Genomic DNA, 14,509 nt, shown 5'->3' with positions numbered 1-14,509 from the left:
TTCAATAGAGTGATAATTTATCATATTTGTTTATTTTAGTTTTATCTATGTACAATATACAGAAAATAAATGTATATATTCAGATAATGAAATATTTAGATAATAAGAAACTATCTTATGTTACATTGCGGTTAATAATTTTGAATTATATTTATACGAGTAGGAGTAGTGCTTACAATAAACCAATTTAAGGGACACTAAAACTATATATATCACAGTTGTAATTTTTATGTATTTACTTGTTTAAAAAGCCTAGATTAATATTGTTCTTGCATATTCTGAAAGTAAATATATAAGTCACGCCCAAATTTTCCCCCTTTGGGAAAACCTCCCTTTTTTGGTTTCCAGGAAACTCAAAAGTGATTAATATAATTTTGCAAGGGAATTTTTCGCAATCGAGCTTAAAAAAATTAGGGTTTAAAAAAAAATTTATTTTAAGGAATAAATTAATTTTAGCCAGAAGGTAAAGTTTGCCGTTCCCGGGAAAGGATTAAAGGCCCCCAAATATTTCCCAATTTAAAAATTTCATATTGAATTGAGATGCAATTTAAAAACATGTGGGCATAAACATTCTAGGATGTTTTTTTTTAAAATAAAAAACTACATCTTTTTTCAAAACAAGAAAAATTGAAAATTTCATTGTTTTACACACAAAAAAGCCAAAAATTGGACATTTTTATATTTAAATTGATTAACGCATTATGAAAGTTTTTAACTATGACTTTTTATTTTTATTTTGGGTTTTTTTTAAAAGAATTATCAAAAGGGAGTAGCCCTAATAACTTAGTCACTTTACATACAAGACGATTTTTTTTTTGTTTTCCCTTTCTTCCTTCCTTTCTTTGTATAAAAATTAAAATATTCAATTTGAATGCCTTTTTCAACAATTTAAAAGAACTTTGCCAATTAAGTGTTTTTCCCCCTTGTGGGCCCATATCATGCCCGTTTTTTCTTTTTAAAATCAAATGCATTTTCAGATTTCAAATTAAACATGTTAATTAAAAAATTTTAATTTCTGTTTTTCCCATAAAATTTTTAATAAATGTCAATTTAATTTTTTAGTTTTTTAGTTTTTGGTATATAAATATTTATCTTTTAAAAAGTCCCAAAAATTTTTTCAAAAAAAATAAATTTTGGAGAAAATGTTTTTTAGTTTTTAAGGGAACATTAAAAGGGCTTTTCAAGATTAAAAGAAATTTTAATTTTCACTTTTATTTGCTTTAAATGACTATTTAAAATTTATTCCCAAAAGTTTCACGGGTTACAAAACCCAAAAACCCCATTTTTGCAAAATTTTGACCTTTTTCGTATTTATGTTTTTAAAAAATGTCTTTTGAAAAAGGGTTTTAAAATTATGTTTTGTTATCTTCTAAACAATTTTTTAAGTATTTTTAAAAATTTTATAAAAAAGCTTTTAATCTGGGGGTTTCCCTTTTCTGTGTTTTTAAAAATTTAAATTTAAAATTTTTAAACAAAATTTTTTCATATTTTTGTAAATATTTTTAAAAAGGAAAAATCCCAAATATTCAAAAAAAGTTTTTAGAAAAAAATTTCAAAATAAAAATTTTTTTTCTTTGCTAACAAATACTGTGCAAAGGGAATTTTGCTGTCCGGGGCAAATTTTTACAAAAAAACAAAACCCCCCAGCCCCTTTTTCCCAAAGCTAACGGGACCAAAAACTTCAGTTGGCCCCCCGCCCAAAATCTTACGAAGATTTTACTCCCCCAAAAAAAAACCCAGCCCCCTTGCTTAAATATTGGTACTTTTAAACCCATTTTTTATAAACCCAAATTAAATTTCACTTTTTTTTATTGAGTGAAAAAAAAAAAAATTAAAAAATTTTAGTTATAAAAAAATTATTTAATCAATAAAAAAAGCATTTTTTGAAAAAAGTTTTTGGGTTTTAATTTTAAATACAAATTAAAAAAAAAATTTAAATTTTTATTTCCATAAAATTATATCTTAAATTTTAAAGGGAAAAATTCAACTTTGTTTAAGCTTTTAAAATTTTGTATAATAAAATGCAACAGATTAAGGGGTTTTTTACCCAGAAAAAATAAAATGACAGCCCCTTAAAAATTAAATTTAAAATAAAAATTATTGTTTGTTGTTTTAATTTACTAGATAAAACCCGTTATCGGTAAATATGATAATAAAGTAATCCCTTTAATCTAATTTAGATAAATGACACTGGCATGGACTTAAACTGGAAATGTAAAGAGGTATTGTTTTGTAAATTATTTTGATGTTTACAATTTTATTAATAAAATGGTCGACCATATATAAATATTAATATAATTCATGCTAAAATGATGTGAAAAAGGGTTTTAAAGCGTAACAATAGTAGCTTTACGAAGCTGTTAACTATTTTATACCCGAGTTGATATAAAAAGAAAATATTGCTAGCTATCTAAATGTCACTTGTCTTCTTTTTAGTCACCGTTTGATCATCATATTGTTATCAGATTACAAATAGCCTCATCTGTAAATGCAAGTTTGTGTTTCAAAAATTGTACGAAGATTAATAGTCCGTACAACCTGACTATACTGGAGGTAAATATATTGATATTTTTACAATTACTTAGGTTGTGTCCGAAGTATATGGACGTTTTGCGGCGCATATCTTCCACATTTTTCTGACGTACGTTCTGCGGCAAAAAGGCATGGTCCTGCCGCATAACGTCCATATTTTAAAGTTTATATAATTTTCGTTAATTTTGACCAGTTATTATCAGGTGTTATTGTGTGTTAATTTTAGCTCACCTGAGTATGCGCCTGTCTGTCCGTCCAAATATAGCTTGTTACCACTCTAGCATCCACATATCCTAAGCAATATGTCCAGAGTTATCTGCCCTTGAATTTCAATATCTGTTATATTTCACATTGTTACCACTCCAACGCTTTCATTTCTTCTTCAATCTTGACAATTTTCAACAGAATATCTATGACCATAAAATCTCAACAATGAAAAAAAACGCACTATATTTCACCTTGTTAGTGCTTTCGTTTCTTCTCCATTCTTAATTTTTTATACAGAATATGTATAATAATACGGTCTTGATCAAGCTAAAACGACTGAATATGTCAAGAGTTATTTGCCTTTAAATAATAAAAATAAAGACATATTTTAAAGTCAAATTATTGAATTGTGATAAAACTGCCATTTCTTTGTTATCAATGATCAGATGTCATTCATACATTTATGACAAGGCGGCTAAAGCCCCTCCCCCCATCACAACAATAGCTCTCTCACTCAGATATGACAAGGCGGCTAAAATCTCCCTCCCTCGACAAAAGCTCTCTCTCTCAAATATTACAAGGCAGCTAAATCACGGGGGAGGAAGTGTTACACGAAGGATGGAGTTCTTATGATAACTTGTTTGGAGTTCTTATGATAACTGTCACGGAGTTCCTGGAAAACGTTACGGATTTCTGTGGAAAACTTTTCTATATACTTGGAGAACTCGCGTAAAAAATGGTTATTTTTAACTTTAAATGGGGAGTTTGAGGTGCTAAATTAAACTTTGATTAATTAAGCTTGCCCTACATATTGTATTATGTTTCAGAAAAAATATTTTAGTCCATATTTCGTCGCCGTTTAAAAAAAAAAATCTGGTAGTTTTGAGTAAAATTTCCAAATTACTTGCTAATTCGTACATATTGACTTTCATTTGTGATCTTCTTTCGTTGCTATACAGAATCACCTAATTATAGTAGATAGTTTGCAAACATAAAGCCCGGGCTAATAAATTTATACCCGATTTTTGAAATGTTACGGAGTTCTTGTGATAACTCAAAATATGTCCTGGAGTTCTTATGATAACTTTTGTTATTGCTAGTGTGTTTCTTGTGCTTAATAACGGCACGTTTAAGTGTAGTTTATTAGTCAATAAGTGTGTAAAGCATTATGAAGCATAGTACGCTTATCATTTGCACAAAAATTTGGTTATATAACGTTGGTTTTGATCGTGTTTTAGTTACTAATTAAATTTGTGCGAAATCATATTGACTTTATAAAACCCAACGAATGCATTAAATGTTTCTGTGTATACTGTTCGTCAACAAAAGTTTTATGTCATAAGTTTCCGCAAATGCAACATTGAGGCCATGTGGCAAAATTAAAACACGATCAATGATCTGGAGAAGACATGAAACTGCTTTGGTGTACAGTCTACATCTTCAGGAACGACCGCCTCCGTGGTCGAGGGGTTTGAGTCGATGACTTCTAATCCTGTTACCTCTCTGGCGTTGGTTCGATCCCCGGGAGATGCTTTGGTAGTTAAGCACGGGGAAGGTAGTCTAGTACTGGTGTAACTCTCCAGGAACGATGGAAACAACCCGCCCATATGACTGAAATACTGTTGGGAAAAGGCGTAAAATGAATCAAACAAACAAAAATCCTTAGGAAAACCTGAATCAGCGGTCACCTGTATTCAGCAGTAACATGGCTTAAATCGCCAAGGAAAAAATATTTAAAACTTACACTTTTTTTCTCAGATAACTTGTTTTAAGCAACCGCCTTTCTAAAGCAGACAATAAGTAGTTGGGCTTCCCTCAAGAAGCGGCTAAGTAAATTGTATCATTATATACCATGTAACGTATATAACCGGGATATCCTTCACACCCATGCACCCGAAATGTATGATCTTTTTATGAATAAAAAATCAACCGATTACTACCGATCTCTTCGACAGATTTGCACGTGTCCTACGGGTTCGAGCGAAAGAAGTTCGACAATATATTTTTGTAATCAATTACAGCAAAAGTTGTTGCAAAATTTCCACTAGGACTCCAACTTTGATAAGAAAAATGTATGCAGTAATTTTCCGAAATATGGAAATTGCTGTACGTCACGTGATGCTACATTGGATTTAATAGAGAAAGGAAAAAGGTCGATAAACGGCATGAACCTTACGGTGACTCACATATCTTATTAAAAACTTACTTTCTATCGTCATATCATTGTCATAGAACTTTATACGTTTCTATGACAAAAACTGATACCTTTTAGAAATTGAAATATCTGTTGAATACATAAAGACGACACCCACCTCATTAAATTTAGATAAGGGTAGTGCATACTACTTACTATTTTGCTGAGAACCATTTACATGCATACCGATAGCATAGTTACTTAATGTTCTCTAAAACTGCCAGGAGTAATGTATATATGACGAAATCATGCTTGAGTATTAAATTCAAAGCGTATTTTTATCCTGTAAGTAAATGCTCTACATCAAGTATGTTTACAGTCATTCCAATAAAATATAAAAAAACACACACACACACAAAGACCAAAACAAACACAAAATAAAGTTTCCTTTTAAAAGGAAAGGCTTGCACAGTTGTGCCTTCATCCCAACCCTTTAAAATTGTTATTTTTTGGGGGGTTTCAATTTATTATCACATTTTATTTTTAAATTACTGTATTTGTATATCATAAAGGGTTTATTTAGTTGTTTTGTTTTGTTTTTTTGGAAAACCGAATATTTTTTTGTCAAAACGATTTAGATCTATTCTCTATTGTATAAAACTAATAAAGAAAATGATCAATCGTAAAAATATAAACGTGATACTGAAGGAAAACAAGTGTGCACATCTCATTTCCCCTTTTTCGCAGCGAAATCATTCCTTTGCTTTATAGACAAGTAAATGCACTAAAATACTTCGTTACGTGGTACCAATTAATAAGCATGTATCAACTATGATACATAGATCAGCACGTGGCAAGGTTAATGATATGCATGGGCTATTTTTAGATTACCTCACCAAGAAGTTGAATTGCGTTCAGTAGATCTAAATATAACTTAATCATGCGTTATTTGGTAAGCAGGACCACCCTTTGAAGACGGAATAATACTACAGTCACCATTCTCTATTGTATAAAACTAATACAGACAAAAAAACAATTATAAAAGAAACTAACTTTTGCGTCTTGAAAAACAAATGAAACGGAACAATTTCGTTTATACCGATAAATCAAGTAAAAATAGAAATCCTATTTATATACACAAACTGGGATTACCGAAGTAACTAAAATAGCTTAGATTTCCGTAATATTACTCCGCAGTATGACGGAATCGCCCGAATTGGCACGATTGCAATCGGAACTACATCGGCTATTATCATTAATCCGAAGACTGACGGAACAGGCCGTAAAGTTGCGATTGGCACGATTGCAGCTGGTTTCCCGTTCAATCATGCACCAACAGATGTAAGCAGGAAACCACCTAACCGGAACAAGTTTTCCAGGTGAAATGGCTTGCAGCCGTGGCTGCAAGCCAAAAACACAAGAAACGGAGGTAAGAAAAATATCTCTTGAACTGAAAAACACGATCAAAACCAACGTTATATAACCAAATTATTTTGCAAATGATAAGCGTACTATGCTTCATAATGATTTACACACTTATTGACTAATAAAATAAACGTGCCGTGATTAAGCACAAAACACACTGGCAGTAACAAAAGTTATCATAAGAACTCAAGGACATATTTTGAGTTATCGCAAGAACTCCGTAACATTTGAAAAGTCGGGTATAAATTTATTAGCCCGGGCTTTATGTTTGCATCTCTCCATAATAATTAGGTAATTAATAGCAACGAAGAAGATCACAAATGAAAAGGTCAATATGTACGAATTAGCAAGTAATTTGGTAATTTTTCTCAAAACTACCAGATTTTTTTTAAAAAGGCGACAAAATATGGACTAAAAGATTTTTTCTGAAACAAAATACAATATGTGGGGCAAGCTTAATTATCAAAGTTTAATTTAGCACCTCAAACTCCCCATTTAAAGTGAAAAATAACCATTTTTTACGCGAGTTCTCCAAGTATATAGAAAAGTTTTCCACAGAAATCCGTAACGTTTTCCAGGAACTCCGTGACAGTTATCATAAGAACTCCAAACAAGTTATCATAAGAACTCCATCCTTCGTGTAACACTTCCTCCCCCGTGTAAATGCACCCCATCCCCACCTGCCCCCCCCCCCGCGACAAAAGCTCTCTTGCTCAATTATGACTAGGCGACTTAAAGGCCCAATCTCCATGACAATATAGCCCTCTCGCGCTGTCAAAAGCCCCTATCCATCCCCCGTAAAAATGAACGGTAGAACCAAACTTCCACAGTCAACAAGAACACAAAAAATCATTTCCACTTCTTGATGCAATTACATATTGTATATGTAAGTTATTTTCAAAAGCAAAGCTTAATTTTAATATTTTTTGTCATTCACTCAGTCCAATCCCCGGTTCGACCGTCCGTAAAGCCGTCCTTTTCTGTATGTCTATAAGATAGCATTTATTTCAATATCATCGTTTTTATATCTCTGCTGCTGTTGCTGCTTGGTTCCATTACATAAAAAATCTATTCGAAAAACATCCTCGGCTTAAGCATACATGTGCATTTCTTTTTTTTAAATAAAAAAGTCAGAATTATTTAGGATCACAAAAAAAATGGACTTTGATGTTTATTTCGTCATATCTTTACCTGAAACAATATGAAAGTGACAGAACCAATAAAAGTAACGTTTATAATGAATATATTTTAGTACAGAAAATATGGACGATATGCGACGCAAAGACACACTCTCGCCGCAAAACGTACCAAGTACGATATGCACCGCAAAACGTCCACATTTGTACGATATGCGACGCAAAACGTCCACACGCGTACGTTTTGCGGTACGGACGTTTTGCGGTGTTATATTGAACATCAGTGTAGTGTGACCATGTTGTATACTTTTAGTAGCTCAATAATTATATAATTACCACAATAACCCATTACAATACCAATGGACTGTTCCAAATGCAAAACAGAGCCACACAAAGGACCTGTGACTTAAAGTTTAAAGTGATATTTTGCCCATCAAAGAGTATATAGTTAGTGAACATGAGAACGTCATTTTAACTTTATATTTTGCCATAATTCCTTTCAAAGTTTACTTTCCATGAACTCGCGTAGTCCAAGGAGATGTCTGTGCAATCCAGTTCTAAAATAAAATGTACAGGATAGTTCTTTAACTTTCTAAGTTTTTAAGTTCTGTTCAAATCAAACTCCATCCCACAAATCATTTTTCACTGAGTTTAGATCTGTAAACTGTTTATTTTACATAAGAACTTACTGATTTTTTTAAACAAGAATTTACAGAGTTATTGATTTGTCCAACTTGACGAGACAATTTATAACGTTCATGATCCCGTAAAGTAACTCTTGCATATAAAATATCGAAAAACACACCCAAAAAAAACAGAACATAACAGGTACCCTCAGTTTATGAAGTTCGATATTTGTGCATATATTCTATGATCACTGATGTGTTCGATTGTTATACTGTTTACAATTTTAGCATATTAATCATGTATTTATAGATATATTGCCTACCAACTGCGTAGTTAGTACATATCAGGTTAATTTAAGAACCCATATATCTTACAGTGTTCAATTTTCAAGATTAATATCCCCATTGATTATTCTTATAGTAAAGTAGATCATTTAGGGAGGTAATGAATTAAAAATATCATAACAATTTTATATACAACTATTTAATCATTCATGTAAAGTATGTTACTATATATTTTACAATTTAGCATTGAATTGTAGGGTAGCAATCAACTTATATGCACATAGTAAAAAAATTCATGGAAGGAATGAACGAAATTTACATTCTGATTTAATTATCAATGCTTAATATGAGCTTCATGTTTCAAGGAATCACTACTAAGATCGTAAAATCTATAATATTACAAATATATGCAACAAAGCTTACATTTTGAAATAAATGATTATGTAGTAAAATAGTGTATATGTAGCACGTAATTTTTCTGTATTTCTCTGTACTGAGATATAAATCGTTTTTTAACAAGTCTATTAAAAAACTTATGAACATAATACAAGTAGATTTAATTCATTTTTGGATACAGACCAACAGTTTTAAAATGTTTACTACACATTTACAAATGGGTGTAACTCAAATTACGAACTTAGATTTTGAGTACTTTTACTTTCATGCTGTGTTTTATCACAATTTAACGTATATGGTTCAAAATGGTTCTTTACGTGTTACATGATAAGGGGACAACTTAAAATATTTCGTAAATTTTGTGGCATTTAACGATCCTCATGTCCTTATGATAAATAATACTCAGAAAATCTAGAGAAGGCGATTCTATGACATTTATCCATTCAGAATGCCTGACGAATGGGGTAATACGAGGGCAAAAATATTAGGGGTAATAAAAACAATGCTTTTCTGCTTGATTAATTGATTGGTGGAACTTAAACCCTGTATTTTACATAACTTCATATATATTGTTAATGGAACGATTGAAGGTTTCAGATATTTGAAATAAATAGACTACATACAAGTATATTATAAAATCTTGAATTTAGTATATGCATGAAGAAAAATGTCTTAAAAGACAATAAAAACATCAGTATCGTTAGTTATAAATGTACATGTATATGACCTTCTGTTGCTACCCTCAGCCAATTTCAATATATTATTGTTTGTGAATATTAAATTAACTTTTTTAATGTCATTCCATATATTTTTATTAGTACAAAACAGACCAAGATGCCTTATTAGACTTTAAAATTTGTGATGATCAGCTACATGCTAACAATCCGTATGCCAACACGCAGGTAGGAGAGCCTTTTCACAATTGTAATTTTCATTCCGAAACGTAATTTAGAATATCTATTTAACTATTTCAATAATCACTGTTTATGTTGAAAGTATAATTTCCATTATATTTATTCCTGACGAACAGAAAAAAATGTTAAATTCAAGACATGACACTTCAAAATAATCGTTCTTGTGCACATGTATTGAGTAAGATTCTTGACATAAATATCACAAAGTAGTGTGTTTCGACCGCATGTCAATGCTGATTGTGATCGAGCTGTTAATATTGTATAAGAAGACATGATACACTAATTACAAAACTAATTACTTCAAAATAGTTTAATTAATGACACTAATTGTTCAAGAATGAAAATAACGAGATTTATTACATGTTTTGCAATAGATTACTGAATTATAACGGTTAATTATATTCTGATAATTTCACAGTAATGATTACCAAATATAATTTCACAGTAGCCGAACTATATTTGGCATAAAAATAAAATATTTATCATTAATGAATGTTTTTTTTCAGCGGAAATGTAGTCAATCATAATAAAAAATGTACGTGATAACTGTAGTTCGTAAATATTTACGAACGTTGTGCTGAAAAACATCTAAAATCTAAAAATAATCATGGAATAATATTTTGCTTCAACATTGTGACCTCATTATTTGATGACGTCATGAAGATAAGAGCATGACGTTACGCGGCAAAAATCAGTAAAATGGTGTAAAAATCGTTAAAAAATCATGAAATAAACAGAAAATTTGTTTGTTTTACATGTAAGATCAAATAATATTTCACTCGTGAACCCCAGCTATTATATTTTCACTCGTGGCTACGCCACTCGTGGAAAATATTGCATCTGGTGTTCACTTGGTGAAATATTTTTCGATCTTACACTGAAACAAACAAATATCCTCTATATCTTTTAAACTTTCTGCGCTTATTTAATGCTGTATATCGATGTTTGTCTTGTTTATAGTGCATTATGTTACTTTTATGTACAATCACCTTTCATCTTAATTATCAGTCAATCAAAATTGAATATTTATCAAACGCCATTATACTTTTTGTCTTGAATCTGTTATTTATCTAGGTAAACTTTTCTGGAGGAGTTCTTGACGAGGGCACTAGAAATGATACAAAATATATCAAATTAAAAAAGTCTATGACTCTTGACTATGAACACCCACCAAAGAACTTAACAAGTTATGTGAAGATTAAAGGCTCCATAGCGCTTACTATAAATATTAAGATTGGAGACGCGGATGATCAAGGAATTGAATTTGAACAAACTGTTTATAATTGTAGCATATCTGAAGGTGTACGTATTACCTTTCATTCTAGACAATATAATAGAAGTAAACGTAACAATTTTTAGTGCATATTTTCCAGTTAAAATATCATCGCGCATTGGAATTAAATTGATTTTTAATATAACATAATGTTTTGAAGTATGATTTAAGAAATAATGCAACTGCGGTTATCTAACGACTCTGTAATGTCCATATTGCAGACATTGCCAAATGTGACGACTGAATGCAAAGTAAGGGCAAAGGATCTGGATACGGGTATAAATCAGCAGATAAACTACGAACTATTTTCGGGTAAACATATTTTATTTACAATTCTATTATAACAAACACAAATGATCATAATACAGATAATTACAATATATTATCGGTAAACGACAACATCAGGCAACCACGTCTATTTTTAACTTATTAAGTTAAATTCATAGATATTTGAAAGCTGTAAAAGCATTTAACGTTAAAATGAATAAAATTAGTTTACCTTTGAATGCTTTTTGCAGTGACACCATCTGACAAGGATATTATTTTTGATGTTACGAGCGAAGGGTCTCTGCAACTCTTAAAGAAACTAGATAGGGAGAAAGTGAATGCTTATTATATAACTGTAAAGGTAATGATATTTAAAATATTTCTGATCACCATGTTTCGATTTTATATCATGAAATGATATATCAATCTGCGCCAAAAGTAAATGCAGGAAATATGATAACACGTAACTTTTATGCGAAAGAATATTTGGAGTCACCCGCCTCTTTATCGAATCAACTGCCCTTGAATACTAGCATTTTACTTATTCTAAGGGCAGCAATTTTAGAATCAAGATAAGCAAGACCTTGTTATATCTGCTTTCCCGTGTAGCTAACTGCTTTTCAAAAGATTTCAATCAATACTGCAATAATTTGAGTTGAGATTTTGTTTGTTGAATCAACATCTATGCCAATTTTCTAATAAAATGACCAAAGAAGAATTTTCATGCGCCAGAAAGAAAACATTTATGTTGAATTGAATTCCGTGAACTATGTAATTGTTACCACGAATAAAATGATAACATACACAACTTGTTCAAATTAAATCTGTCTGATTTACGTATATTAAGTTATTTTTCCTTGAAATGACCTTAAATAGCAAAAAGAAAAAAAAATAAGGGCAGTTAACTTGAAAACGGGATCTGTGGGCCCCGAATGTTTGTCGCTTTAATGTGTCTGTTTTCTTATCCAAGAATCATGCAAAGTTTAAATAACTTATACTTAACAATTACGTAAGGTAAAATTAATTTGTCATAGATCTCGCGAGATTCTTTCGCTTTAATTATATGACACACCATCCATACTTCATTATATACTTGTAGTTAAACAATATTTACAATTTATTGATATAAATAGGGGTTTCAAACCAACAATAAAGATCGTGCAAACTACACCAGTATAAAAGTTGACGTCACCGACATTGATGACAACAAACCTGAAATGTTAAAGACAACTCACAATGTTTCAGTCATGGAAAATAGTCCGGTGGGAACTATCTTGTGTGTAGTATCGGCTACTGATAGGGATATTGTAAGTCTTATTAGTGTGCTGTGATTTTTCAGGTGAATATTATCATGTTTACTATGATGTTTGTACTACCTGTCTGATATTTTTAAAAAAAAATATAAAACATGATATGCGTTGTAATGGCAACACTAGTTCGAAAACAACACACATGGTTTATTTATCATTATTATTCATTAACCTAACAACTGCCTAACAATAACCTCAAACTAGCCTTTGCATAGAGTTTGGTACCTGCTCCGATGCCAAGTACATCAACAAACTTTCTTTAAGAAATAATATATCCCAAACTGTGATTTTATAGCTCAATAACATCACTGTTTGGAGTTCGGATGCGAGGAATTATATCACGAGGGCGTAGCCCGAGTGATATAATGTTGCGCATCCGAACGACAAACAGTGATGTTATCCACCGATAAAATCACCGATTTGGATATATTATTTAAGCAAAATTGCGCCTGATTTGTTTCCGTACTTATTGTCAGCGCGTCGGATTTCATAGTGGTTACGTCACATGTACAATGATTACGTCACACCTCTAAATATAGAACGTCAAACAGTGACTCTATTGCATAATAATACACACTTTCGGTTCTTCTATGTTCAATAGGGAAAAATGCGGGTCGTGTTAGAATAAAACTTTGCAAACTTTTTGTCAGTCAATCCTATCTTATTTCTTTGAAGATGAATAGAAATAGAAACCAGATCACATATTTTGCTGAAGAACTTTGCCTATCATGCAAAGTGTTCTTACTGTACCAGATACAGTCGTTTACTTTTGTTATATCTAATCTTAAGTTTAGAAAGAAAAACACTTTGAATAGAATTAATATTGAATTTATCAAATGTCCAAAACATTTGACATATGAAAATATCAATTTGTAAAGTAACGTTAAACACATCGTTACTTTCTTTGTAAAAGATGTATTATGCTCAAATTTCATATATTAAAATAATGGTTATTTCCATACAGTTTCTTTTTAAATGTAAACTAAACACACTGTAGGCAAACACAAACATAATGTCATCAAAAAAATGATAGATTAAAAAAAAGACCCAATAAACTTACCAGGTAAAAGAAATAGAGATTTCCAAACATAGTTTATGCGTTCACTTATTCAAGTGAGACATGTTCAGTAAGAATTTCCTATATTTTAATAATTTCTGCACTAGAAGTGTTGTTTTTTATATAAAAATGAGCATACTATATCTTTAAAGGCACAGGAAGCCTAAACATTACTTTTTGAAACGCTTTCATTTTTTGTGTCCTTTTATACTGATTATATTGATTGATTTAATGATATTGATTTGATATTTTGTACAGAAATCGAAATACCGCTGTTACCTTTTTCTTCCTTTGTGACACATTATTTTATTTTTTTTTACCGATGATGCTTTAATCCGTTATTACAATGTTTTAAACACATAATGCACCTTAATATAAAAAAGAAGAAAAAACATTCTGAATCGTAATGTGCTTTATAAGTTTATGGATGTTTTAATTTTTATTTAAATAATATTCTCCAGGGTGTAAACGCGAAATTTAGATATAAGATGAACAACACGAGCGTATACTTTGCTGTGGATGAAAGTACTGGGTTGATTACTGTAAAAGCATCTGTCGACCGCGAAACTATACAGTCAGAGGAACTTAAGGTATGTTTCTTCTATTTATAACAACGAACCTGCACATGCCGATTCTAACATTAAACGGACTATACCACTAGTCACAACAATGTTGTTCATAAATAAATGACCATTTTACTACATTGCATGTACAAATACTTAAGGTCCTTATTTGGAGACTGGCGCGGATAAATGATTCTTTTTACCAGATCGGGCAACAAAATTTCCACAAAGGGTATTGTTTGTCAATATTGACCTGAGACTGATTTAATAAAAAAAACCCAAAAACATAACTTTGATGCATATGAACATTTTCATAATTTCAATTTGGGATGAATCGCATGCATAAAGCCATAGTAATTATGTTGTGCAAAATATAAAAAAAAA

At 30.9% G+C, this 14,509-nt stretch overlaps 1 protein-coding gene across 1 annotated transcript; it reads left to right on the top strand.

Moving 5' to 3' along the window:
• Nucleotides 1–2,172: 2,172 nt before the first annotated feature.
• Nucleotides 2,173–14,152, top strand: LOC132759017 (cadherin EGF LAG seven-pass G-type receptor 1-like; the record flags this gene model as incomplete). Its single annotated transcript, XM_060750741.1, has 8 exons — nucleotides 2,173–2,222; nucleotides 2,437–2,553; nucleotides 9,560–9,643; nucleotides 10,730–10,957; nucleotides 11,150–11,240; nucleotides 11,447–11,556; nucleotides 12,329–12,502; nucleotides 14,024–14,152. Coding segments are annotated over exons 1-8 (960 nt in total), but the record flags the coding sequence as incomplete, so codon positions are not given.
• Nucleotides 14,153–14,509: the final 357 nt, after the last annotated feature.

Source organism: Ruditapes philippinarum, unplaced genomic scaffold, assembly GCF_026571515.1.
Source record: "Ruditapes philippinarum isolate M1 unplaced genomic scaffold, ASM2657151v2 ctg3315_1_1_1_1, whole genome shotgun sequence".
Lineage (NCBI taxonomy): Eukaryota > Metazoa > Mollusca > Bivalvia > Venerida > Veneridae > Ruditapes > Ruditapes philippinarum.
Note: the sequence above shows the minus strand (reverse complement) of the source record. Positions and strands in the feature narration are given on the sequence as shown.